We start from the raw sequence: 26,576 nt of genomic DNA, 5'->3' as shown, positions 1-26,576 counted from the left end.
ATTGAGCGATTCTGCACGTCGTCGTAGAGATTACGCGGCTGCGGAGGGGTTGGAAGGAAGGTCTGGGACAGCATCACAGCGAGGCCAATGTTACACTTGCAGTAACAGCTGCAGAATAGCTGCTAGAACTATAGCAGGCCTTTATGTTGTGTAAATAGCCATTGAATTCACTTATTGTTTATTATATTCTCCGGCCTGTACAGTCAATATCTTACAGGGGCTTTACTATTAAAAATCTACCATTAGAGATTTGGAGTTATGTAAAGAGTAATATTTATTTCTTTAAGTTTTATTTAATATTAATAAATAACCTAAAATAATATAGACTTATTTACAGAATAAAAATAAGAACCTAAATCTTATTTTTACTATTTAAAATTATTATATAACTTTAATTTATTTAATAATAATAAGTAAAGTTTAAAAAAAAAAACTTAAATAAGATATATTTTAAAGAAGATTTATTTTAAAATATACTAATTAAAATTAAAAGTAAATTAAATATAATAAAAAAAGAATTAATAACTTTAAAGATATTAATATAAATTAAATATTAAGAAGGTATAGAGTAGAAAGTATATCTTACTATTAGTAGCTCCTATTCTTAGCCAGCAGAAAGGTTAAAGAAGGACGCTACAGCTAAGGTACAGATTGATATTCACAAAACTAACTCTTATAGTGCCGGTCTGGCAGGCCAACCGCACGGAAAGGCCGATGGGTCACGGCAACGCCGACATGGTCATGCCAAGCGAGGTGTGGTAGGAATCATGGGGGTGAAGAATCTTCCAGCTGGTTCAGCCAGCTCAGGGTCCGGTGATATATGTGGATGCTGACTTACGCCCAGGGATGAAATCATATAAGCACGCCGGGTAATAGCAAACTCCATCTTAAGTTTCTCCCCTTAAGCATCAGCGCATTGACTAGCTGAACAGCCCCGCAATGGCCCTTTAGATGCTGAAGGGTAAAGTTAACAATTATTGTACACATTTTTATATCAAGAAGGAAGCTACCGCTGTGTCCACTCAACTGCCAGTCATAGCAAATATAGGTCTCGTCGGCTCTCCATATCTGGTCCCTTATTTTCACCTGGCTGAGAATAATAACCAACTCCTCCAAGACTCGTTTGTGGCGGATCGAAATCAAGCACCCCAGGATTGAACGCATGATCAAAGTTATGCTCGTTTCCGGCGCCGAGGTGGTATTCCAAGTTGTCTGGATTTGAAAGGAGGGCAAGCCAATCCTGTTCATGGTTTTGAGATAATTCCACGGCGACGTCTTGCGCTGTTGAAGAAGCTTGAATTTCCACTCCCGTCGTAGTTGCCGTTGGCGGAAAGGTCAACTCCAGCATGCTCGAAGATTGAGTGATTCCCCCTTGAGACCTGACTTCTCCAGAGGAGGAGAATTGACTCCCCATTGCCACACCACTATCCGCAACGGAGGTCATCGGTGTTCCTTGTCCTGTTCGCTGGAAATAGTTACTCTGATGCCTTGAAGATAGTGAGCCGGCAGGTTGAGCCGACCGCCAATCCTCAAACAGGCGGCTGATGCCCTCGGCAATTACTCGATCCAAGGCCAGTCGCTGTGCTTCTGTAATGTCCTGTCTCAAGAAATCCGTGCTCAACTCGATCTGTTCTCTGACCATGGCTGGGCCGCGGCTATAACTGTATTCACGGAAGAGACGCATCTCCACCGAAAAACCAGCGTCTATATACGGTGAGCTTGGTTTCATGCGTCCGGAGAAAAGAATCTCCCAAATTGCAAACCATTGGCCCTCTTCGCCGAGACTCGAGTCAGATTTTCTCGAAAGCTGCCGGTGTTGATAGTACGATATCCCTTCTAGCATAGAGGGATCCCGGCTGAGACATATTCGCAGATCGATGTGCACCTGCAGACTTTGCTCATCCGCAAAGGTGGTTTCTAAGCAGCGCTGGCAATACCGCTCGGGCGTGTGTCGCCTGGCGAGATGCTGCTTCACGTCTCGAATCCTGCTCAGCTTCTTCGCACAGCAGCTGCCGTGTTTGATGGGGTCTTTCTTCAAGTAAGGGCATGCAAACGACTTCTTCGAAGCATCACCAGGATCGCAATTGCTTTTCTTTTTCGGCGGTCTTCGGAACCCATTTTGATCGGCGTCATCACTGTCGTCTTTCCCTCGTTTTCTCTTTGGACGACTCTGACTAGGAGTACCTCCAGCACTGCTGCTTGACAGTCCCAGTGCACTTGCCGACGTGCCAGATCCTGAACCACTTCCGCTGGCACACGACGGATGTTGTGTCCAACTTCGAAATCCGGAAAGAAGTTGATGGAGCACATGGTTTAGAATGGGGTATAACGGCTCGTTGGCATCCAGGGGTTTAATGTCCTCGGAAGAATCCGATATTGAAAGCTGGTCTGTGTCGAAAGAGTCATCACCCGATTCTGATGCTACCACTGATGGAAAATCTCCATTGCTTTCTGAGAGACCCATCTGAGAGGTGGGTAGGCAATCTTCCGAGATTGGATATTCGACTCCACGGCTCGTCGACCATCTCCGAACCATCTCTCCACTTCGACTGCCGTGAAGGACGGAGTCTGCCTCGTTCCGGCGAAACGCTGCGAGACGCTGAGACTCACTCCCTGCTGCGTCTAGATGACTTATCCCGGCGACGCCATAATCTTCGGGAACCATATCTTCAGATGAGCCGGCGATCGTGGAGACTCTGTCAGCGTCTATGTTTTTGTACGGTTAGAAACAACTCATTTGAAACAGGAGCTCCAAAGACTCACTTTCAGGTCGAGCATCCTGGCGCTCGCAACTCCCTAGAACGTGGCGATCCGTCTCTAGATTCGAAATATCGACTCTAGTGGGAAGCTGATTACAGAAACAGCCCCGGGTGACAGTGTCAAGAGGATGCCAAAGACAGACCTTGTCAGTCTGCTTCACCAATTTCAGCGTCCTCTCTGGCCCTCTGATCAAGACGTGTCCGCCAGAGATACAAACCTCCTTAGCCTGCATCAAATACAAGAGAATGTCCAAGGAAAGTTCTAGGCCTGGGAATCCCTCTGGTCGCCGAGAGATAGGATACCCTTTGATAAGGTTATTCCCCCTAACCACAGCTTCCCAAGAATTCTGTTCCCTTGGTCTAGAGCCATCTAAACTAGCCACATGAGTGATTTCGAGTATAACATCGCATTTACCACGGTATGTCGAGTTTGGTGGAGGCGTAGCCCGAATATCGAAATTTGCGACGGAGGGCGTGCAGTGAGCGATGACATCTCGAGTACTGCTTGCAAGAGCAGACGCTAGCCAAGCGAGCTGTTCACCGCATTCCGCGATGAAGTACGCCGGTCCAGCGGCTGTAACCGTGAGTTTAGAGCCAAATACTCTTGCGACAATTGGTGCATTAGGCGGCGACCCGGCTAGGTACGTGGGACGCATCAGTATGAGGCACACCAGGAGCAAGTGGATGAGCTGCCTTACCGGAATACAGACTATTGGGGCTGGAAATCGCCTCTTGTAGAAGATTGAATATTTGCAAACCATTAGTCGGCCATGTCTGATTCATGTACTGCTTCATGGTAAGTGCCTGCGCCTCCTCCGGTGAACCCGTCAGAACAACAAAACTTGAAAATGAGTGAGCTGGCCATGACGGCAGCTCAATATTTTCACGCCCGAGGCGCAATTGCATGTTTTGGTGCCAATGAAGAACGAAAGTAACTTCATGAGAGCTAGGAGCATGTCGCCAGCTGATGGTTCCAGTCGGGAGCTTCTCAAGAAGTTTGCAGCGAATACTCTCCGTCATGATGCGTGAGTGCGACGCTCCCCACTGCAGAATAACTTCCTTCCTAAAACTGGTAAGGAACCACTTGTAGGCCTCGCTGTCAAATATGACCTTGTGGTACTCGGGCAGATTGATCTCTTCAATGGGGTCGGATTCGTAGTCCTTGACTCCTTTGAAGCAATCATCGCTTTCGGTTGCATGTGTGTGGTCTTCGCCAACCTTGCTTTGCCACATGGCCATCTTGTCAAGCAGGGGCATTCCTTCGGGAATATCTCGGCGATCCTCTGGTTGGTCGTCAATGTCATGACGAAACATCGCTTCAATTCGGGCAACTACTTCTCTAATAGACTTGATTAGACGATATAACACAATGGTTTCATTGCGCCAAAAACTCACTTGTGTCGCTTATGAACGAAATACATTACGTCTTGGTTGACTTGCGCAGTAGAGTCGCTTCCCAGCTTGACAGCGAAAGCCTTAACCAGGTCAGGAAGCACCTTGGCTACGATGGGCCATGTCTTGGCGTTGAGGCAGTCGCTCAGTTTGCTATAGATGTCACTGCAAATCTCGGCAATCTGCACTCGCGAAGGCGCAGCGGTAGTCCCAGCTGAGTACAGAGTTCTGGTATCGTCGATATCAATGTCGTTCATTGCGGCTGGAGATTTGTTAGAGGCAGGGCTCCGGGCTTGCGCAGTCGAGGATTTTGCGTGCGAATACCGATCCAGATTAGGTGCAGATGCGTATCCGGAGTCTGTGGGGGGCATCTTGCCGGTGTGCCAGGACTCCTCTGAAGAAGCTGTCGATGGACGAGATTCTCCATTGTCAGTGATGGCAGAGGAAGGCTCGCTGAAGTTCTTGCCCTTCGGGATCTTCAGTGTCAGGAGATGTCGTCGCGGCTGCTTCAGTTCTGGCTGGGGCTCCTCGTCGACGAACTCATTAGGATCAACCTCTTCGTGTCTGCTAGCTAGCCTTCCGCGCCCTGTTGGAGTAGGCTTTGCGGGCACGGGGTTGGAACCCTGGCCCCCCTCATTCCTTGCTGGATTCATTGAAAGTCGGTCGAGGCGCTGACGAGCGGAGTCGGGAAGATGTAGGCTCGGTCGATCGAGGGACGACCGGTCATATGAGATTCGGGGTCCTGTGGACCAGGAAGCCCAGGCATCGTCGCCGAAAGAGTCGTGGAAGCCCATGGTTGTGATGTTGGAGGGGAGAGGAGCGCACATGGAATGGAGCGCAGGCCTGGTAGGTGTCATGAGGTTGATGGGGCTGATAGGGCTGATAGAAGAAGATTGTGGCAGGCCCGCAAGGCCGACATCCATTTGTAACTGCGATATTGGTGCGAGTGGGCTGTGATGCTCCGGATCCAGAAGTTCATCTCCATGTGACAGAGGGCTGAGCTCGTCGACTCCATTTAAGTGTATTTCATCGCCATGCTTTGACGACTGATAGCACTCTTCAAACTCTGTAAGATCCCAATGGAGGCACTATCGGGATTTTAGTCGAGGATCCCCGGCCAGTGGACTGCTGAATGACCTACCGCAACTTTCCTTCCGCGACATGATACGCACGCTCCAAGCCTGCGAATGAAGGCTGTCTTCTCCCTCTTTGTTTTTGAAAGAGGACCCCGGCGTTGAGGTTTCTTGTCGTGCTCGCCAAACTCGTAGTCCTCAGGTGCCGAGGAAGCTAAACGAGTCGATGAAGAAGACCCGCCGCTTCGCTGTGCGAGAGAGCGTTGCAAGGACGGCACTTGCAGCATCGCCCTATCCTGGTTAAGTTGCAAGAAGCTCTCGAAAGTCTGACATTCCACCGAGTCTCGCCATCGGTCATACAGGCGTTGCAGCACCTCCGTTCGTTGAGGCCGGATGCGACCGTTGACCCACGGCGGGACCGGATGCGTCCCGTCCGGAATTAACATGGACATTCGAAATGAGCAGCAGCCAACAGTGTAGTTATCGTCAAAACTGGTGATGCGCACCCGCCACGTACTCGAGATCTGCGATAGCGCACGATCCGGAGATCTGTTGGTGTTGCAATAATCTTCCCGAGCTAGACGGGGGTCAAGGCTCCCGAATCTCACTTTGCAAGAGGGCAAGAAACAAGAACTGGGAAAATGGAAGCCCGGAGAGGGGGCCGTTCAAAAAGCTTTTATGAGTCCTGGCTGGTCCTTGTCATGGTTGCTAGATCAAAGCACCAATGTTGTGGACGTTGAGGCGTCGGCAATATTGCAGTTTTTGCCTCGACGGCCAGCGCACGGATATGCGAGGGCTTTTTGGTTCAGGGCCAATATCAGGCTGAGCGGTTGGGAGTCAGACGATGCGATTTTCGGAAAGGCTGAATCGCATCAGCACAAGTGTGCCTTGCGATCTCATTGGCGGACATCACTTCGATGGGACGTTCTGAGCCAGCCAATCACATCCAAAAGCACGACGATTGTAAATGCCTTGGTGGGTCCTTAGATGATGGAGAGATTTAGCTTGGTGGGCGAGAGTATTGCAAATATTTGATACAATCCGAGCGCATACATAGGCCTAAGAGCACTGGTGCTTAATTGAGTACAATGTTTCCTCGCAGTCTTCTAACAGCCATGCTTAAGCCTGCGTTCTAATCATTGAAGGCGTGTTCCGGGATAGCTATGGTCCCGGATAGCTACGGTCCTGGGATAGATGAGGTCCGAGGAAAAATGTGGCGGTTCTGGCCCTGGGACAGCTGTGATCCTGAGACAACCGTGATCCTGTCACGGTCCAAGGACACATTTGGTCAGGCCATTTATCGTCACAAGCCTATCGTTATAACAGAGGGCAAATTCCCTCTTATTCGCACTCAGGCGTCAATCTAACAGGGCTCTGTTGGATACGCGGTCCCTCTTTTATTAACCAGTCAAGAGGACGTTCGAGTTCACCATTCAGGGTCAATGTAGTGATGATGAGGGTGGTGAATATATTCATCTTCTGGTGATCTTCTTGTGTTTGTTGTTGGATCCGTTACGGACAATTCGATTAAATGGATAGGGATCAATGTAGTGATGATGATGTTGATGCTTGCTTGTTCCGGTCATCCGGATCAGCTGGAAGAGGGGTTATTAGACCCCTCTTCTAACTAACAGTTGTTTAATATATTTAAGTTAATACTAAAACTCTTTTAACTATAACTACTAATTTTAATTTGAGGTTTTTATTAAATATTCCTGATTTTTACTTAACTTAGAAAGCTAGTTAGTTAATATATTTTCTAAAGTTAATATTAAACTTCTTTAGGGAAAAATCATTCTCCAAACTTAGAAAACTGACGTAGCTAATTAATAAAAAAGTTGATTAAATTATAGCCCTCTATACTGGAAGCTCTGCCCTAGCCTGCGAAATATCCAACTCATGTACCCTTGTCCCCGCTGTTATCCCGTCAATTTCCACAGTCGGTTTAAGAGCCTTGCCATCCGCCTCTGCCATTTTGGTCTCTCCCGTATCAACTACGTTCTGACTCTTATCTCCCTTCTTCCTTCTTCGAAAGAACCAGATTGCTGCTCCAATTACGGCAGCTCCGATAATACCCAGTGGTACGCCTAGTCCAATCGCCAATGCCTTTGTCGAGTCCTTATGCTTGCTGGCAACAGAGGTGGTGGTGATAACAGAGTTGGTGGCGATAACAGAGCCGGCGGTGACCCCAGAGCTCGTGGTAGCAGATGCAGTATTGGCCGATATATCTACCCTTAATTCGACCCCAGGAGCGTTGACAGCATCATTTGGAGCCAAGGTATAGTAAATGGTATGTGATGTCGGGCTTGTGATGATAACGGGCACACTGGTTGCCGTTACGGCTGCGTCTCCAACGTACGAGATACACGGATACAAGGTGATCCAGTAATACAGATCTGCAAAGGTAGACTGCAGCTCGCAGACATAGCTGCCAGGTGGGCAGCAGGTTGCAATCGCCTGGCCATCTGATGTTCTACTGCAGGCTGTTGTCCAGTCGTGGGGACAGTAGAGACCAGGGGAAAAATAGGAGACGGTTGAAGTCCCAACCGCGGACGGCAGGCAATCTCCAGCTGAATTGGGATCACCAAGGAGAAAGTAGATACCGTTCGCAGTTTCTGTAGTGATTTGAGCGCCGAAGGTAGACTGATAGCATGTTGAGGGCACGGTGAAGGTGTCAGTTAGGGGCGGCGGGTCGGAATTCGACATGGTGGTTCGACATGTGTGAACTACGACACTTGGGGCGTTAACGAGTGCCAGCACTGTCTAATATATGACCAAAAGTCGCTCTGACTAAACCCATTCTGACACGGCAATGTTATCCGTTGAGGCATGATCAACGAGACAACGGAGAACGCCACAAATACAAGAAATCTGCACCTATCTGCCACTCACAGCTTCATTGGTCCATTTCAGCTTAGGCTTTCAATAATTCTAGGTCCCCCCAGCCAGTCGGGCGTCTCATCCGAATGTTAGCCTCAACAGCCCCCAAGCTCAACACCAACTTAGCTTAGCTTACGGATAGACCGGCAGAGGCTGAGCTTCAGAAACACAACAAGTGCATCGCGGTGGTATCTTCATTTGTTTTATCCCCAAGGACACATAACAGTATTTAATATTCCGCGAAAAAGGTATCCCAGAGTACATGCTTTGGAATGCATCATAACTACATCATTTACATCCTGAGATATAAATATCTTCCCCCTGCACAAAGAATTCAACAAAGTAGGTCTTTAGACTTACTATTTAGAGATAATAGGCTTTGTTGGTTCCAATTTTGGTCCGCAGCACGTCCCGGCCAAATCTGGGGACCTCGGCTCAGAATGGCGTACACAGTCTTCTCAGCTCGGCCCAACTCAGGCAAGTTCAGCTCCAAGCAAGGGAGGAGAAATGTACGAGATCGGTTTTGGGGTCATACGATCACTGATATTCAGCAATTGGTAATGTCCATCCAGCGACAGCAGGCCCTGAGCTACAGTGTTTGTCCGAAGCCGAACCTGGCTAGCCTGAGCTCATCAATTCTGCCTCAGCAGCTCCAGACACCATTCATTATCCGACCTTGCAGGTGGCAAGTTCAAAATCACAGGTGAGACGCCATTCGATATATTAATAGTATGCATGAGTAACTACATGGCTAAGCTGACAGCCCGGTTTTAAAAAAAAAGAGCCTGAATGCCCGCTGGGAAAGATCATCCCGAAGCTACCTATCTCGAGCCAGGGAGCCGCCAGTCCACGTTAAAATCTCCATCTTTCGCTTTCCAACAAACCACCTTTCGCAATGCTGCCGACAAGGTCCCTTTGGACTCTCATCGGAATATTGTAGAATAATGAGGACCAATAATCCTCGAAGTTTTTCAAGAAACGATTCTTACCACTTGTTCGTCAAGCCATAAGACCTTGGTGACAAACATGTCATGGAACCGCCAGAAATACCGTCAGTCAGCCTTCGCGTGCCCAATGTCGTATGCTTGGCTCATTTTAGGGCTGAAGCGACCTGGCTTTCAAAAACCTGGCTACGAAATCGACTGGAGTGTCCATGGTCACTCATAATCTTGAAGTAGACAGGGCGTCAAAGGAGGTGAAGCGTAGATACTAATTCTAGCGAATACTATTTCAGAATGGTCCACTCAGTTTGGCGCGATCACAAACTGCCCACTAGTTGCTCACCATTGTCTCTTAAAGTGAGAGGTGTTGCGGTGGGTTGTTTTCTTTTATTGATTACTGGTCACGACCTGCAGTCCGGCAAGAAGCACAACAGAATGCTTCCTTGCTTGTAGGCTTTATTTCGCAGAACTCCCAAGGGATTTAGACTTTCGGAAACTACTCCTCCTACTTTGTTTTGTAGCTTGCTGCGGCCGCCAATGCGAAGTGTTTGTAGCACGGGGGGATACCCTATAGTTTAAATACGTACCCCAACCAGTGACCGGGATTGAATTCAAAGTGGACGTCAATTGACTCATTTGTTGACTGCTAATTGCTGTGGGGCAATGTAGCTTAAACATGGCGGTGCGATAATTGTAGTAAAGTCGAGTAGTGAGGGCAGCTTGCATAAAGCGTTTAATTGCCTGAGTTTACAAAATTGAAAGATCATTAAAGGAAATTCTTTACAAAGAATAGAGGGGAAGAAATGGTTTAAAACTTGATAAAACGCATCTGCGACGTGCATGAGACGTCCATTCTAGTAATGGATTGTAAGCAACTGTTGTTCGACATGACTTGCCAAACGAGACAGATACGGGGGCTTGGGTGGGGAATGACAGTCATAATTGTGACCCAATGGCTCATTAAACAGTGAACGAGTCTTTCTAAAATGAATCATGCTATTTCCGTCTTCACTTAAGGTAATGCTATATACGTTTTGATGTAGAAATATGTACGCTGAAATAGCAGTAACCTCCCGTCTTGGCTAGTTCTAATTCACCCCCATCATCCATCGGGGGACGGTGGCTCATCAGCCACCTACTGAGAGCGAATCGAGCGACGGTGGCGCGAGCGGCGCGTGAGCTTGCATCGAGAAGTCTGCGTGGGTGTCTCCACGGCCAATGCAGATGTCTGAGTGGGAGCGACTTCGACGGGAGTAGAGGTCGTCTCAGCAACCGGGATCACCGGCGCGGCCGAAGATGTCTGTGCGATGGAAGTCGTCTGGGCAGTAGAAACCTCGGGGGCAGCAGATGTCGTCTTGGTCAGCAGCGTGGTGACATCAGCCGCAAGCGAAGTGGTCGCGATAGCAGCCTTCGTGGTCGTCGCGACAGCAGCCTTAGTAGTGGCAACCGGGGCAGTTGTCGCGGCCTTTGTTGCGCTGGTAGCCACCGAGGCAACAGCCGAAGAGCTAGCTGAAGTGTCATCGCCGCCGGCAGAGCCCCCAGAAAAGGAGGCGGTGATGTCGCCGTCCTCGATGTAGACGCCGGAGAAGTAAAAGTCCTCGTTGGTGTCGGCGTCACCGTTGGGGAGCTCCAGGACACCGACGTGCCAGTCAGCTCCGTTGCTGCTCGTGCTGGCGGTGATGGGAGCAACAACCTGCTTCAGGTCACTGCCGCCAGTCGAGTGCCAGAGACCGACCGTCTCGCCGGAGAAGTCGATCTCGTAGGCGATGTTGTGCCAGACGCCGGCCTCCCACTCCACCTCCCACTTGGAGGTGCCTCCGACGAACCACTGGAGGCTCGTGTCCTCGGTGCCGCTGGCGCCGGAGATGAGGCCGCTCTTCAGCTCGGTGAAGTGCGACTCGAAGAAGGCGATCTGGTGCTCGCGGGCCAGAGACGGCGCGTTCTCAGCCTCGCGCTTGATGCTGAAGTGGTAAAAGACCTTGCCGGCGGCGATGGCGGCGCTCGTCTGGGGGATCAGCTCGGTGCGGCGCATGGTCTGGCCGTTCCAGTAGGCAGTGTCCGTCAAGGAGATCTTGGCACCCTTCGACGAGCCGCCATCAGCGGGATTGGCGTTGGCGGCCGCGAGATTCACATACTCGGTGACCTCGCCGTCGCCGTGGATGTAGTACTGGTAAGGCCCGACCTGGTTGGACCAGCTCCATTTGTCGAGGTCGGTGGCCGACGTGAGATCGTTGAAGCGGCCATCCCAAAGGATCTCAGCGGCAGCCAGGCCGACGAAGGAAGCGATAGCAGCGAATGACTTCATTGTGAAAGCGAGAGTAAATGGTGTAAAGATCGTCGAGATCGACTACGTGTACAGGCCAGCTGGATGAAGAGAAAAATGAGTGAATGAAAGAATGAATGAATGGATGGGACGAAACATCACGCCAACATAGCGGCATCTGGCAGCATTTTGTACGAGCACTCAACACCCGGCTCGAAGCATCGTGTACCGTTCGCTTCCATGCCCTTAACCGCCAAAGGTCCAGTCGGATGGCTCGGTGCAAGGTAACGAGGCCTGCCAGTGGGTAGTTGGTGATGAATTGATCAGAAGCGGTTAGAAGTTCTCGGATTAATTTACCAGTCCCCTGCTGGATAGGCGGAGAAACGCGATTCCATGCGCGGAGGCCATTCGGCTGAAACAGGTTACAGGTGGGTGGGCCTCATCGTTTGCATCCCCTCGCTAACACAGTGAAGACCTCGTCAAGATCAGAAATTAAAACAATTATGCTTTTGTCTTCCTTGTAGCCCCAATCAATTCCAACTTGCTAGCAGGTTTCAAAGGGAAATCTACCGTCAACGTTTACAAGCCAGCGTCTTTATGAGCCCCTGCCGGAATAAGCTTAAGCGCTCCTAATTTGGCTTTTGCAACACCAGACCGGGACATTCTTCTTTGGCAGCTTCTTTCCAATCCACTGCTTCCGAATGTTTCTTGAGGAAGCCGGCGTCTTCTTCTATCAAGTCCCCAATTGCGCTCTCAGGGAATTCAGTTCGCTCCAACCGAGTAGGCATTCTTGATGATTAATGCCTGGCCCGACAGAAAGAGGGAGTGTAAGGACTCAACCGTAGACGCCAGCTCCAGCTGTACCTGGTACTAATACTTATTCTTTATTTCCATGATATCCCTGCTGCGTTTCTCGGCATTTATCCTCTTAAATATCTCAAAACACTGCGCTGTGGTGCTCTCGGCAAGTGAACAGACAGCTACCCTACACTAGTGCATCAATTTGAACCATTCTTAATTATCATCGTATAAGTTGATCACAATCTTTTTAATTCATGTTCGGAAATATAACTGAGCTTGCTGATCATTACGCAATACCTCATGTGGTATGTGGGAAAATATTTAACATGGGTATTTTTGAATCATCACCGTACGACAGAAAGTCTAAACGAAGTATCCCGCTCTTTCAAACCCGTCTTGTTGTAGTCATGGGTTGATATCTGGTCAGGAGGGAAAGCGAAATTTATTGTATAGACGGTTTTATTAGGCTATACTATGAATTAAACCAACAGTCATGAAATCCAAGATCCTCTGCCCTACTTCTCTTGTTATTCCTTACAAGATCGCAGAAAAGTCAGTACTCTGACAGTACTCACGGAGAGAAGTCATCTTGAGATTTAGCTATACAAATGTTAGTGCTTTGATCTTAGAATGACCCGGAGTAGTACGTACCTTCTCTGGTTTAATAACTGATGGGTCTGTTCCTTCGTACCCAAATTCATGAGCAAACAGAACATTGTGACTGAACTCATGACCAAGACCTCCGGGAAGTAACTTGCAGAAATCGTCATACGAGAGTTCGTCATAGCCACCGTACTTCAGACCTTGAGTCTCGCAGAAGATTCTCAGGTAGTCTGCCCAGGACACGTATTCTCCGACTGCAAACAGGTTCACGTTGGGCTCGGCCTCGGCAACTGCTTTGACAGATGGCCCAAAGTCTTTCTGGACATCTCCAAACGGAATTCCCTTGTCGCCTGGGCCAACGCCCCTCATGCGCCAGGTTCTATCAGTTTGCTGTACCACTGTTAGCCTCGGTGTTACCGCAAGCGATGCGACGGTGTCTAGAAGTTGTGAACTCTGCATACCTTCTGTGGGGTCGTAGGTAGTCCCCACTGCCAGGGCAGCTGGAAGTAAATAGGTGCCTGGATCTGCGAGAACTTGCCACGGAGCAATGGCAGGCTTTGGGCATACGAGGCTGCTTCGGCCTTGGAATCCATGTGGAAAAGCGTATTGTATTTTCCGCCGCTCGATTTCGTCGCATGGGCCATGGAGCTGAAGACGTATCGAGAGAGGCCAGGGACGGTGGCCGCCGCATCAGCGATGTTCTTGCCTTGCTGCAGCTCGACCTCGTAGCAGTATTCAACGAGTTCTTGGCCAGGACGTTTCTTGTTGTTGCTCTCGGGGTCTTTGAAGATGGTCCAGAAATCCGTAACACCGAAGATGATGTTGGCACCGACGAATGCTCTCTTCAGAGACTTGACATCGTTGACATCGCCTCGGACGATCTCGGCACCTTTGGCCGCCCACTCCTTGGCACTTGCAGACTCAGGATTGCGAGTCACGCCACGAACTTTCCAACCCGCAGAGTGAAGATACGTGTCGGCAACAGAGCTTCCCTGTAGGCGGTCGCATCAGCAAGGGAAAAGTACTCAGGTGCGGTACAGCTTGTGTTTAATAACGTGAAGAATTTGGGCTTACCTGTACGCCGGTGATTCCCAGAACAACAATTAGCTGTGACATGTTGTGTTTTTGGCTTGTTTTGCGAGTGAAGAGTTGGATAATTTTGAGGAGATTTGGTGTTCGGCTAATGAGGACGAGAGTAAATATGGGTGTTCTTAGAGTGCTTGGGCTGTGTGAAGATAGAGTATTTTTCCAAGGCTATTCGACACGGCCTACTTATACTTGCAGCATGAACGGGTATCAAGCCGGTGAGACGATTTGTAATTCACGCGTTTCCATTTTGCGCCACTATGACAAGAAATGACTTAGAATCAGGCCAAAGCAACACGACAAGATGAGATTCTGGTGACAATCGAGTTTCTCCGTAAGCAAAACAAAACCACATGTCAAACCGAGCGGGCCGGGCTTCCTCCCAATTGGCCCAGCGCACCCTTAGATGAAGCTATACTCTATTAGTGTTGGGCTGAGATAGAATGACAGGGGGGACCAGCATCCATTTTGGGTTAGGCCTCTTCAACACCAATATCCCATTTAGGAACAAGCATGACGTATCTTCCTCATTGCTCCGCGCGATGCTGAGATTTGATATCATTTTCTCTACAATCGGCGTATCATTCAGATTTGTAAGACGGGAGACTTTTAGAATTAATAATCTGTACTTTTTAAGGATTCAATCGGAAGCCAACTTCTATAAAGAGCATACCCTCTGCCGTGATTTCCATCTGGCACTCACAACATCACAACACCACAACACACTACAACAGCAATCTACAATCATAAACACACTCAAAGCAATCATTATTACTCCACCCAATCATCAAAATGTCGGCATCTGATCTATCCCTCCCCAACAAGGTGGCTATCATCACTGGCTCTGGCCGAGAGAACGGTATTGGCGCTGGCATTGCACTCGCTCTGGCTCGTGCTGGCGCTCATGTCACCATCAACTATGTCTCCGAGTCTTCTGCTTCCCGCGCTGCCGATGTCGTCTCTACGATTGAATCGGCTGTCGGCAAGGGGCGAGTTCACGTCGTGAGAGCCGATGTGTCTACTGCCGAGGGAAGCAAGAAGATCGTGGACGAGACGCTCAAGGCTTTTGGCGTTGATCACATTGACATCCTTGGTAAGTACAGTGTTTCCCCAATACCAAGTGTTGGATTCCATGCTCATTTAATCTCTCCTTAGTGAACTGTGCATCCTTTGTTGCCTACGGAACAATTCTTACCAGCAAGCCTGAGGATATCATGCGATCGTTCGAGGTTGCAGTTGTCGGCCCTATTCTGCTCCTCCAAGCTGCTTATCCTTATATCCCGCAAGGTGGACGCATCATCAACATTGGAAGCGTCAGTTCCAAGCTGGGTTTCGTCCAAATGCCTATCTATGCCACCGCAAAGGCTGCCATGGACCAGTTGACTTTCACTTTGGCCCGCGAGGTACGGAGACCACCTCCCACGTTTTCAGCACAAGGTTTAGCTAACATTTACGGCACAGGTTGGTCGTGATGGCAAGAATATCACTGTTAACACTGTCGCTCCCGGTCCCGTTTTGACGGACTCGCTGCCACCAGTGCCCGAAGTTGAGCCTGTGAAGGACTACCTCATCTCGTTGACTCGAGCCGAAGAAAGAGTCGGAACGGTTGAGGACATTGCAGATGCTGTACTCCTCTTGACCAGTGAGAAGAGTCGCTGGATCACTGGCCAGTTCATCTCTGTCAGTGGTGGTATCAATGGAGGATAGGATCAGCTTGGTTCAAGACTTCTTCACATCCGTGTAGCTTAGGTTCTGTTTACCAAAGTATTATCATTGTGTGCACTTTCAGCTAGCTTTGGTGATTCTTGTCGCCCACTGCCCAGTTGTTTCAAACACCATCATCGCCAAATGCAAACAAATTGACCTCTTGTAGTAGGCTTTCAACATTGGGGGATTCCAGAATGTTGATCCAAATCATCTCCTCGGCAAGTTCAATCACTTCTCTTGGGGATTGATTGACCATCCCACTCACCACTCCCTGGATCTCATGTACATAAACACCTCTTTCGCCGCGGCTCTGCAACAAGGCAGCTGTGACAAGAGCCCAGACTTTCAATTCGAAGTGTCTTTCTTCAAGACTTGTCGCATGTCGAGCAACTAGGTCGCTTAATTTGGCCTGAATGGCTGCTCGCTCACTCGAAGGTAAGCCGAACATCGCTTTCAGCCTCGACATGATCAACAGACCAACCAGTCGCAGGATCTCTCTCATTATGAGATCACTAGCCTGAGGTAGGGTGTCAAAATCATTTGGTAGCCTAGGCATGGATAGCAAGAAGTGGATGCAAGGGCCGAGTAAGGTGATGGCATCGATGTCCTTTTCCCAGAATAATGCAGAGTGGCTACCGCGGTTGATCACATCCGCAATGGAAGATAACATTTGCAAGGCGTCGCCTACGATCGATATGTAGGGAGGCATCTGTTCTATCTGAACAAGCAATGCCCGTAGTCTGTACGGCACATCGCGAATCGATCGCGTTCGTCCAGCGAGGATATCTGGAGGAAGTGGAAAGCGAGGGAAGGAATCGAAGACCATGCTCCCAGCTATGTCGTAACTTTCAAGACGCCGTCAGTGACATATTTGAACCTCTAAACAGGATGGGTGCTTACAAAAGAATAAGAGTGGGCATGGGATGCTCTAGATCGACTAATCCACCCCGCAAATTTGAGATGAGTCTTAAACCATACATGTGGACACTCCAGCTGTCCCAGTCGCCATGTCGTATCTATATAGCACGGTTATTTACTGCAATAAGAGGCCTTGCGGGTAGAAACATACGCTGAAGCAGACATGAGCTAAAATATTGGTGATCGTCCCTTCTCTCACACTTTCGGTAGGGCTAGTAAGTCGTCGCCTCAAAAGCATGACTGAGCTGGAAAAGTGGTTTATTATCTCCGGGTTCTTCATTGGGTTATCATCCCCCTTGAGCTTTGCTAAGAAGGTAGCCGTATTCCCAAGGGTTACATGGAGAGCACCCGCATCTGTCAATGCAAGCTGAAACCAAACTTTGTTTAGCGGTTGATAGATGTGAGAGGACGCATTATCTGGTAAGTATAGAAATGTGAGACCAATTAATTCATCTTATCAGAGAAACATTGAGAGAGCAAGTAGAACAACGTACTAAAATGGAGTAGCTCTCGGACACGAGCATTGGCTTCAATGGGGAGACAGCCAAGCGGCACCAGGGATTGGCTTGGTAAAATACCCTTCCTATTTTCGCTCCGAGTTGATGACGTGCCCTCGGCCGGGGGTTGATCAGAAGCAGGAGTGGCTTTTGAAGATTTTGCTTTTGGTCGGCGTCGTCTCCGTTGTTGGCCAATATCTTTCATCACATGTCGACGAATTTCCGTTCTAATACCCTCATCCGTATAGAGACTTTCCGGATTAGACAAATTCACGAATTTGAACCCGCCAGTAGATGGAGCCGTCTGTGCATCAGCAGACCTGCCGACGGCTTCTTGTCTTTGTCGTCCAGGGGAGGCTCTCCACGGTTCCTCCATCAGGCTTTGCAGTCTCCGTCTGCTCCTCAAGCTCCCAAGACGTCAGAGAACCTTTTCGTAACCTTTTCGTGATTCTAATCAGTCTTGACGTGTGTGCGGGGTGTAGACGAGTAAATATCTTCTACTACTGAAACAGAAGGACGCGGCGGGGATAATTCGCCTTGTGAGTTGGATGAAATATCTTGGCACTCCGTATTAGGTAAAGCAGGACACGGGGATGGATGTGGCGATGGTATCTTCAGTCTCGAATCTCTTGGTCTTGTGGGTGGTGTATTCAGATCATGAAATTGCTTAGAAATCGATGCTTACGGCTGTCAGCTAGTTAAATTAATTCAGATATGCTGCCTGAGGCAGCGAGAGGTCTCGTGAGCCTGGTGAGTTCCAGCCATTCTAGGTAGAGACTCATGGGGGTCTCCGTCTTGCTTAATGGAACTTCTATCAAGGAAATTCCAAGACAAAGATATCCCTTAAATTTTTCATTTATTGATTGAAGATATGAGTTCAGTATGTATGGCCTGGTAGTGTCTGGACTGCGCAAGCCGGTCTGGGTATCTAATCCCGAGTACAACGCTAAATCTATTGATGGGGCGATTGATCTAAAATACGGGCTAATAATTGATAGTGCATGACATGAATATCGTCTTTATACACCCCGCAAGATACAGCCGGAATCTTTTTGCTTCCTTGATTGGTAATACACCCTAGTGCAGGCTACGCGCAAGAAATAGATGAGATCGTGCCAGTGGCAAAATGAGAGGAAATGAGCAAGTCGAGCTGGACTCGAGGGAGGCGAAGTGGACGCAACAGCTGTGAACACTAAATGCAGTGCTTCTATGTGCATTCTAAAAATGTAAAGATATTGGTAAAAGCTGCTGTGACAACTCGGATCAATGGATAAGGTACTACAAAAGGCGTACTAATTGAAGAAGGGAAAAAGAAAACCATGTCCCCTGCTGCCCTAAGTAGCGCCTTAGCTAGCTGCATGAATGCCTAGCTGTCATTAAAACTCCAGGGTGCTCAGTCACCATCACACAGCCTCCAGTCTTTTCCGTCTCCCTCAAATCGGCTCCGTCTCACTCAAATCGGCTCCGTCTCACTCGCATCTCAAAAGGCCGACAAAGCACCACCATCCCTGTCCTGTGCGATTTTTTCACCAGACCGATTCCTGGTTTAATGGAGTTTAAGCCACGCCGGGCTCACAAAAAGTCCCGCGATGGCTGTGTGCAGTGCAAGGAGCGGCACCAAAAGTGCGACGAGACACGCCCAGTCTGCGTTCTCTGCGCTACTACCCAGCGGCAGTGCTCCTATCTCGAGCAACCGCTAAGGCCTACAGGTCAACCAGGCGGTACATCCTCTGTCTCAAATAATCCGGAAGCCGTTTGGACAGTCGGTGTTGCAGCTCCTCCGCATGTCTTGGAACCTGTCCCTAGTGGGGAGCCACGGCGAGAAGAGAACCAAGTCTATGCCCTAGAGCACATGGTCTTACTTCGGCATGCAGAATCTGAGAGCGCACATTTCATGATGTGCGACGAAAGTTCAGACGCTTTGGTCTCTAGTATTTGCGACCTGGCGCTCACTTCTCAATATTTGATGGACGAATTCCTCGCTCTGTCTGCGTTACATTTGAGTGTACATGATCCTTCTAAACACGGAAAGTACTCGCGAATGGCCGTCGAGCTGCAGGTTCGAGCCCTATCTCTTCACAATCCTGTGACGATGGAATTGTCCGAGCAAAACTGCATCCCTCGTTTTGTCTTCTCCGCTCTCCTGGGCCTCTACGTGCTCCATGACACCCTTTCGACCATTGAGAACGACTTTGACGCCTTCTTGGGCAAGTTTGGGGATTACCTCAATCTCCAACAAGGTGTCGGCGTTATTTGCAAAGAATTCTGGCACGTCATCTCAAGTTCAAAAGGGCCAGCATTCTTCGTGAGTGAGGAGCATATCAGCCCAGACGGGAGTAAATTGACGAGCTCGGGTCACGCGTGCGACGCAATCGAAGAAATGCTAATGGAGTCTATCCTGCCTCCAGCATCTCTCGACACATGTCGGAGTGCAACAAAGTGGCTCAAAAATGCCTTTCGTCTGTTCGAAATATTCTCCGCACGAGGGAACAGGCGAGTTCACGCCGCGATAGCGTTTCCCGTCAATGTCCCCCCGAGGTATGACGAACTGTTGAGGCAAAAGGCGCCGGAAGCTCTTGTCATTCTGGCGCATTATGGGGTATTACTCCATCGATGTCGGGAATTCTGGATTATTGGTAGTGGAGGAAAGGCAATGATTCGAATCATCGCAGCCCAACTTGGGCAGCAGTGGCATCGCTTCATGGAACTACCCAATGCTGTGGTGAGAGACTAGAATGGTAGACTGGTTTTACAACTACGTTCAGGAGTCTTTCAAGACCTTGGTATACGTTTTATATGTCCTCATACGTTACAAACACTGACAGAAACGGCATTCTCTTTGGTCTATCCATCCTCCACAAGCTCCTTCCCATACCTGGCCGTCTTGGGGCTGAGGCAGAATGGACATGGCCAGTCCGGACCCCCTGAAGAGCGGACGCCCTTGGTCGACATCAGCACTGTCCATCTCGGCATTTTCTTCCCCGGGGTTTGCTCGAATGACATCCCGAATTTGCTCAGTCATTAATTGTAAGGGCCAGGGCTGGATGGATCGGCACACCTTTTCCAGGGCCATTGCTCCCCTTGTGGTCAGCTGATGAGCGGTGGTTTATTGTAACACAAGCGAGATAAGAAGCTCCAAAGCATTGCCCTTGGCAGCACATTCGGCTTCTCGACAGCCGAGGATTACGTAGTCTCCTTGGCTTTTGGCCTATGGTCGGCTAGTCATACAACGATCTGGCTTGAAGAGACTCGTACTGTATGCTGTATTCATGGCGCGAGCATGACACAAGTCAGACCTAGCGTCAATCTAGGCCGTCAATAAACAAGGCGAGAATGCGGGACAATGGGCAGGCTCGGAGAGAGATTCCTATTGCTATATCTAAAAGTGCAGGAATCCCCGAATTCTCTGTGGAGTGCAGAAGCCAAGTTGACAGTAACCAAAACTGGGTAGTACGGTCTATTAGCGAACACGCGTATACAGGGATGCTGCATTAGCTTCAGAATCATGGCCTTATCAGCCCCATCTATTTGCTACGACAATACTATTTTCTCAGCAAATAAGCAATTAATCCGGAAAGACCAATTCATCAAATTTACGTTAGGTCTTATTCTGAGTCAAGGTAAACAGTGGGAGAAATTCGATTGTGCTTCCCCAGTCAGAAACTATGTACGTGCAGGCTAGCTCCTTGTATTTGTGGTCCTGCACTGGTCTAATTGCACCACGCAGTACTTCAGTACGAAAGGATGACAAAACGTTCCTTGTGCATATAGAGTGAAGATTTATATTGATTCGCAGGGTGATTTTATTGGAATGAGGAAATTGAGACGAGATTGGCGTGTTCTACTGGTACAGGTTCAAGCTGCCAAAGGTGTTAAACCGTTAGCCATGAAAAGTAACTCCCCAGCCCGTTGTTTCACTGTTCGATGCAACCCTGCCGCTCCCTTTTCCATGATCCGCCAAGACTCTAGACTAAGAGATGTACCGGCCGCTAACTAACAGAGTTTGGCTATTTTACGGTCACCGCAGCTGTAGTTAGATCAGCGTCGTCAGAGCTGGACCCCACAAAGAACGTATAGGTGTCTGCGTCAACCCTCCTTTGACCGTTGACGTAGTACCCAAGCTCTGAGACAGGAATCTTGAATGAGACGGTCTTAGATGCACCGCTCTTCAGCTCCACCTTGGAGAATCGAATTAGATTCTTGATAGGCCTCTCAATGGCGGGATAGGCTTGGCTGAAGTATACCTGGACGACTTCCTTGCCCGTCCGGTCACCAGTATTCTTCAAGACAGCGCTGACAGTGATCTCCCCGTCAACAGCCACGTCTTCTGAGACATTGACGTCGGAGATGGAGAACGTGGTATAGCTCAAGCCGAAGCCAAAGGGATAGCGGGCAGTTCGGTTAATCAGGGGGAATTGCCAGTCGAAATCCATCTGTGCAGGAACCTTGCGCTCCATGGGCAAGTAGTTGTAGTACACAGGCACAGCTGAAGATAATCGAGGAATAGAAACGCTCAGCTTGCCGCTTGGATTGGTCTCACCCGACAAGATCTCGGCAACGACATCGCCTCCAAGCTCGCCTTGCAGGAAGAGGTGAATGATGGCTCCCGCATTTTCCGCTGCATATTCCATGGTAAAGACCTGTCCTCCACTGGCGATTACAACCACGGGAGTTCCAGTCTCTACAATGGCTTCGAGGAGGTCAACTTGGGGCCCTGGGAAGTCCAGATCTGCATGGTCATAGCCTTCGCCATCGGTGCGGTCGTACTTATTTGAATCAAGGTTGACGGACGCAGCACCTAGCGTGAGAATGGCGACTTTTGCTTCCTTGGCGGCCGTCACAGCCTCGGCCTTCATCTTTTCGAAGTTGGTATAGTTGGTTCTGAAGCAACCCATAGAAAAGGTCACGTCTTCGGAGATTTTGCGAACGCCATCCAGAATCGTCGAACCAAACTTGTAGTCGCTGCCGGCATAGTGGCCAGGGTTTATGACATCACCCATTGGGCCGATGACGGCGACCTTCGTCAAGGCATCCTTGGACAAGGGTAGGATACCATCATTCTTTAGAAGAACCATGGATTCTCTTGTCATCTTGAGATTGGTGTTCATATGATCTTTCTTCCGAAGCGTCGAGTTGATCTTAGATAGATCCGGGGTAGGTTCCTCGAAAGTTCGTGTGATGTACTTCAAATACAGCATCCGGCGAGCTGCTTCGGTAACTTTGTTGACAAGATCATCGTTCGAAGACATTTCGGTAAGAGCTTCCATCCCAGAGAGCGCAGGCGGCCCGATCTCATGGTCAATGGTGATATTGATTGCCTTCATGCCAGCAACTTCCATGTCCACGGCCGTAAGCTGGGTCGTGTGGAGCTGGGTAATGCCAGCCCAGTCGGAAATGATGACGCCATCAAACCCGAGAGTGTCTCGAATGACGTCCCGGGTGAGTTCGACATTGGAATGCATTGGAACGTGGTCGTAGGAGGAGTAGGATGGCATGAGGCTCAAGGGCTTCGAGTTTTCGAGGACGGCCAAGTATGGTGTAATGTAAACATTCCAGAAGTCATTCAGACCGCCAGGAATGGGTGCCTCATTGATACCACCGAGGCCACTACCATAGATCCAATGCTTGATGCAAGTTGCGACGCGGACAAAGCCGTTCTTGTCAGCGGATTGCATGTGGTCCACGTATGCGATGCCATATTGGCCAACGTGGTACGAATCTTCTCCGTACATTTCCCCCACCCTGCCGTACCTGGGCTCGCGTGCGAGATCAAGTTCTGGGCTGAGGACCCAGTGGATGCCAATAGCGCGATTCTCGACGGAAATCACATTGACGACTTCAGAGAACAGCTCGATATTCCAAGATTGTCCCATGCTGATTGAGGCCGGGAATAAAGTGCCATTAGCCAAGGTGATGCCGTTCACCGAGTCTGCGACATTGATGACGGGGATCCCAAGCCTGCCGTGCTTCTTATCATCGAGGAGCCCCTCGATCAAGCCACTGAGGATTTCTGTGGCCCGGTAGGCTGGGATTGATCGATCTCCAAAGGCTTCGTATTGTTAGTCTTGAATTAAGATGAGAAGCTATATAGAAACTTACAGATTGAGCCACCCCCATTGCCCAAATTGAACTCTTCAAAACCCGTTCGGTCATAGTTAAGGTCAGACCAAAGAATTCCACCGTAGTTTCTTGTTTGTGCCAGCTTTTCAAGAAAAGTCATCTGAGATAACTTTTGATCAACAAGACGGGGAATGTCAGCCGCCGTGTAGTTACTTCCAGTAGAAGGCGCCGCTGTAGCGCCGAGTCCAGATAGAGACACGGCCAGGGTGGACGAAAAGACAACATTGGAAAGTAGAGACCGCATCTTGAATGTAAGCCAGGTGGTTTATGGACGTTGATAGGGAAGCAAGGCGTGGTGAGTGAAGATGGGACGGCCCATGGCTGGCTTTAAGTAGATGATCTTCACATGGCCTGCGGAATCATCTTTGCACTGGCTAGAATCACGGAGCTGAACATTAGGGGGTGACTAGGGCTCGTATGAATTCGGTCTATTTGGACCCGAGGACCAAGAACATTTATTCCCTGTCCACAGGGAGCTAGTCCCGAGGCCGAACACCTTGATCATAATATTCCACCATTGTTGAAGAACATGCAAGACGCTAACTACCCAATGATGCGGGGTCCGGGGATACCTGGGGTAAACCTAAGCCTGTGAAGACGGGGTATCATTACTTGTTTGACCGAATGTTTGTGAATGCCCGGTGACCCCTGGTTTAGATCGTGGTTACTCAACCCGAGACTATTACGATGTAGATCTGCCTTGGGATTAGTGGCTATAATACCTGGCTCATGATTCATCGTACCCACATTGGAAGTCACCCTCTTGCATCTATGACCCCGCCCTCACGGTGATTAAAGCCGTAGGTGGGATGACTGCGTCTTTGTCCCTGGATAGCGTAGTATCTAAGCTGAAGTTTGTTCGTTCATGTTGTATTGCGGAAACCCGCCGCGGTGTCTCATACGATATCATGATTTATGGTGACCTTAACAATACAATGCTAGTGTGTTTATGTAATTTCTCACAAGCTGGACAATACGGATACAAGACAAAGGTGGCTGTCGTGTGTTTAGTTTTACGATTGAGACTAGCTTATCTTAGCCGGCGTACGAGCTTGCAAGTAGATGCCTTAGGGCCTCTTTTGATCCTTATTCTACGATCTACGTCATTTCCGTAGTAGATTTATGACGGTTGGAAAAAGTGGTACTAAAATATGAAGCTAGGGCGAAAAGCAATTAAAGTTACAACAGCGACTCTACAGAATATACCACCCTTAGTGTATTCATTCATTTTGGCTTGCGAATACTGAAGCAAAGGGAGATTTCTGTCCACGGAGCGCTCCACTACATAAAAAAAAACTAAAGTCAACAGCAGGTTTCATCTCGTAGAATCGAATACTTTCGGAACTAATCACGACGTCATCGACATTCCCCTGCTTAGACCTCGGTTTTCTTTTCATCCTGGTGGGTGTCCTCGAGGGTGCTTGCCATGACCTTAGCCGCTGCTTCAGGTTCCTTCATAGCATGCGGTACGATTTGGTCCTGCGGAAGTTAGACTCGAACGGGTTAAGTTTGGGGAATGACGTACACCAAAGAGTTCATCCATCTGCTCAAGAGTTCGACCCGAAGTCTCGGGGTAGAGGAAGATGTATGACAAGGCGGCGATAATGTTGAAGACAAAGAATATAAAAAAGTATCGAAAGCCCATAGCGGTGAAGGCGATTGGAGACACTTGGGCGAAAACCAGGTTCAAGGACCAGTTGACAAAGGTAGCGATACTATTTCCCTTGGCTCGGATTTCGATCGGGAAGAGTTCTGCTGGATACACCCAGGAAATAATTCCGGTCATGGTGAAAAAGAAAGAGAAGCAGAAGATCATGGCCACCATTGCTCTGAGTTGGTTGTTATCGTCTGAAGGGAGATAGCTCGACAGAGCGGCATTGACGACAAGGGACAGGCCACAGCCAGTCGCACTGAAGATGAGAGGCTTGACTCTTCCAACGCGCTCCAGAGCCCAGAGTCCGATTGTGCAGTATACAATGGAAAAAGAGCCGCTGATGCCGATGATTGATCATGAGCGAGGTCTGGTTGCTAATGCCGAGTGACTCGTAGATGCGAGGTCCGTAGTAGTTGATGACATTTACGCCAGAGAACTGGCCGAATGCTTGCACACCGCAGCCGAGCAGGAGACGGCGGCGCCAAGTGGCGCGTGTGAAGATGGCTTTCCATGGTACGATGTCGAGTGAGCGGTCAGCAACGATGGTGTCACGGATCTCTTGGAATTCCAGTTCCAAGATGTCCTGGTTATTCCCATCGCCGTGGAGCTTCGAGAGCACCTGGCGAGCCTCTTCGTATCTCTCCTTCTCGATCAACCAACGCGGCGACTCTTGGAGAAACCAAATGCCGCCACACATGATAAGAGCAGGCAGGACCTGGAACGCGAGAGGGAATCGCCACTGGAAGTGACCGTCAACGTGAGAGCATCCATAACCCAGCCACTGTGCGACAAAGAAGCCCCAGCTAAGCACCCACTGAAGGAGACCCGAAAGAGCACCACGAATCTCTGCCTGGGCGATTTCCGAACAGTACATTGGGACCACAGCGCTGAGAATTCCGATCGCAAATCCAGCAATTAAGCGGCCAGCAATGAGCATGGCGATGGATGTAGCACCTGTTTGGATGGCCGAGCCCAGAACAGCAATCACAGACCCAGTAAAGACTGTCATTCGCCGACCAATCCAATCCGCCAAGAAGGATACTGCAAGACATCCCAGAATAGCTCCGCCAGTGAAGGAGGACACAATTCTGCCAGCTTCAGAGTCGGTTATCCCCCCGCCGAAGTAGGCGAGGAGGTGTTTCTGAGCCAGAGTCGATGAGATAATGCCGCTATCATATCCGAATAGGAAGCCTAGGATTGTTTAGTATGGGTTTTGACGAGCAATTTCTCAGAGGCAGACTCACCTCCAGTTGCCAAGAAGATGGCGGAGACGATAGTAACTAGCTTCCCCATCGTCGCGTGTAGATATTGAAGATGACGATTCAGAAATAGTGGGAAAAGAATGGCCAGAGGCTTACAAAGAATTGTCCAAAAGTTAATGTTGTGGAGCTGGGCACCGGACTGTATTAAAAGATCGGATCCATTGACGCGGTGTGAGAAGCAGGAGGTGGCGATACCGGCTCGGCCTACAATAAACCGACTGTCGAGCAGAAGATCCAGGGTCCAATGCGGGAGCGTGATCCAAACTCCAAGGATGTGGAGAGACACTCCAGGTGATGTCCCAGATTTCCCCAGCCCCGGCATCCACCTTCCCCAGTCTCCCCTGATGGTAACTCGGCGAGCCCACGGGGTCGGTAAAGATCGGTGCGAACTTGTCCCGAGTCAGAGGTGAGTTCAACCTCGGTATCACTTGACAACTTGCTGCGAGGCTAATGCTGGATTCTTCAGTGGATGGTGGGTTTATTGGTCACAATCCAGGATGTATGGAGACTTGAGCGGCATGAGGCCGCGTGGTGGAGTCCTTCCATCTCCTCTCAGACAATGCTGCAGTATTGGCACTTAAGTACTCGGTGTAGAGAGTCGCGAGATGAGGTTCAGCCCG

The 26,576-nt window shown here is 49.4% G+C and overlaps 9 protein-coding genes across 9 annotated transcripts; 2 read left to right on the top strand and 7 right to left on the bottom strand.

Moving 5' to 3' along the window:
• Window positions 1–1,033: 1,033 nt before the first annotated feature.
• Window positions 1,034–4,945, bottom strand: BGZ61DRAFT_535130 (uncharacterized protein; the record flags this gene model as incomplete). Its single annotated transcript, XM_046254234.1, has 4 exons — window positions 1,034–2,706; window positions 2,764–3,396; window positions 3,458–4,098; window positions 4,155–4,945. 4 exons carry the CDS (start codon window positions 4,943–4,945, stop codon window positions 1,034–1,036), a joined length of 3,738 nt encoding a protein of 1,245 aa, XP_046101631.1.
• Window positions 4,946–7,081: 2,136 nt separating this feature from the next.
• On the bottom strand, window positions 7,082–7,930 carry BGZ61DRAFT_535129 (uncharacterized protein; the record flags this gene model as incomplete). Its single annotated transcript, XM_046254233.1, has 1 exon — window positions 7,082–7,930. One exon carries the CDS (start codon window positions 7,928–7,930, stop codon window positions 7,082–7,084), a length of 849 nt encoding a protein of 282 aa, XP_046101630.1.
• Window positions 7,931–10,023: 2,093 nt separating this feature from the next.
• Window positions 10,024–11,622, bottom strand: BGZ61DRAFT_456218 (uncharacterized protein). Its single transcript, XM_046246476.1, has one exon. It carries the CDS (start codon window positions 11,348–11,350, stop codon window positions 10,181–10,183), a length of 1,170 nt encoding a protein of 389 aa, XP_046101629.1. The 5' UTR covers window positions 11,351–11,622; the 3' UTR covers window positions 10,024–10,180.
• Window positions 11,623–12,643: 1,021 nt separating this feature from the next.
• On the bottom strand, window positions 12,644–13,828 carry BGZ61DRAFT_357820 (NmrA-like family protein; the record flags this gene model as incomplete). Its single annotated transcript, XM_046240912.1, has 4 exons — window positions 12,644–12,709; window positions 12,761–13,102; window positions 13,174–13,704; window positions 13,787–13,828. 4 exons carry the CDS (start codon window positions 13,826–13,828, stop codon window positions 12,644–12,646), a joined length of 981 nt encoding a protein of 326 aa, XP_046101628.1.
• A 696-nt stretch (window positions 13,829–14,524) lies between these two features.
• Window positions 14,525–15,543, top strand: BGZ61DRAFT_425013 (uncharacterized protein). Its single transcript, XM_046243630.1, has 3 exons — window positions 14,525–14,891; window positions 14,954–15,201; window positions 15,260–15,543. Exons 1-3 carry the CDS (start codon window positions 14,591–14,593, stop codon window positions 15,503–15,505), a joined length of 795 nt encoding a protein of 264 aa, XP_046101627.1. The 5' UTR covers window positions 14,525–14,590; the 3' UTR covers window positions 15,506–15,543.
• Window positions 15,544–15,548: 5 nt separating this feature from the next.
• On the bottom strand, window positions 15,549–17,574 carry BGZ61DRAFT_395166 (uncharacterized protein). Its single transcript, XM_046242917.1, has 4 exons — window positions 16,918–17,574; window positions 16,575–16,840; window positions 16,406–16,521; window positions 15,549–16,350 (listed from the first exon to the last, which is right to left on the bottom strand). Exons 1-4 carry the CDS (start codon window positions 17,294–17,296, stop codon window positions 15,627–15,629), a joined length of 1,485 nt encoding a protein of 494 aa, XP_046101626.1. The 5' UTR covers window positions 17,297–17,574; the 3' UTR covers window positions 15,549–15,626.
• An 892-nt stretch (window positions 17,575–18,466) lies between these two features.
• BGZ61DRAFT_425009 (uncharacterized protein) lies at window positions 18,467–19,654 on the top strand (the record flags this gene model as incomplete). The annotated part of the gene is made up of 2 exons (XM_046243629.1): window positions 18,467–18,594; window positions 18,727–19,654. The coding sequence occupies 2 exons, from the start codon at window positions 18,470–18,472 to the stop codon at window positions 19,652–19,654; spliced, it is 1,053 nt and encodes a 350-aa protein (XP_046101625.1).
• Window positions 19,655–20,927: 1,273 nt separating this feature from the next.
• Window positions 20,928–23,284, bottom strand: BGZ61DRAFT_480729 (glycoside hydrolase superfamily; the record flags this gene model as incomplete). Its single annotated transcript, XM_046249230.1, has 2 exons — window positions 20,928–22,969; window positions 23,020–23,284. 2 exons carry the CDS (start codon window positions 23,282–23,284, stop codon window positions 20,928–20,930), a joined length of 2,307 nt encoding a protein of 768 aa, XP_046101624.1.
• A 1,130-nt stretch (window positions 23,285–24,414) lies between these two features.
• On the bottom strand, window positions 24,415–25,987 carry BGZ61DRAFT_496049 (general substrate transporter; the record flags this gene model as incomplete). The annotated part of the gene is made up of 4 exons (XM_046250970.1): window positions 24,415–24,519; window positions 24,566–25,031; window positions 25,084–25,885; window positions 25,939–25,987. The coding sequence occupies 4 exons, from the start codon at window positions 25,985–25,987 to the stop codon at window positions 24,415–24,417; spliced, it is 1,422 nt and encodes a 473-aa protein (XP_046101623.1).
• Between the last annotated feature and the right edge of the window lie 589 nt (window positions 25,988–26,576).

Source organism: Ilyonectria robusta, assembly GCF_021365365.1.
Source record: "Ilyonectria robusta strain PMI_751 chromosome Unknown BGZ61scaffold_16, whole genome shotgun sequence".
Lineage (NCBI taxonomy): Eukaryota > Fungi > Ascomycota > Sordariomycetes > Hypocreales > Nectriaceae > Ilyonectria > Ilyonectria robusta.
The sequence above is the reverse complement of the archived record's forward strand: the minus strand, read 5'-3'. Positions and strand labels throughout refer to the sequence as shown.

Coding starts and splice junctions, on each gene's coding strand:
- BGZ61DRAFT_425013 (XM_046243630.1), top strand. CDS start 14,591: ATGTCGGCATCTGATCTATCCCTCCCCAACAAGGTGGCTATCATCACT. Junction 14,892..14,953: donor TGATCACATTGACATCCTTG/GTAAGTACAGTG, acceptor ATCTCTCCTTAG/TGAACTGTGCATCCTTTGTT. Junction 15,202..15,259: donor CTTTCACTTTGGCCCGCGAG/GTACGGAGACCA, acceptor TTTACGGCACAG/GTTGGTCGTGATGGCAAGAA.
- BGZ61DRAFT_456218 (XM_046246476.1), bottom strand. CDS start 11,350: ATGAAGTCATTCGCTGCTATCGCTTCCTTCGTCGGCCTGGCTGCCGCT.
- BGZ61DRAFT_395166 (XM_046242917.1), bottom strand. CDS start 17,296: ATGGAGGAACCGTGGAGAGCCTCCCCTGGACGACAAAGACAAGAAGCC. Junction 16,522..16,574: donor TAGCTCATGTCTGCTTCAGC/GTATGTTTCTAC, acceptor CGTGCTATATAG/ATACGACATGGCGACTGGGA. Junction 16,351..16,405: donor ATGCCCACTCTTATTCTTTT/GTAAGCACCCAT, acceptor GCGTCTTGAAAG/TTACGACATAGCTGGGAGCA.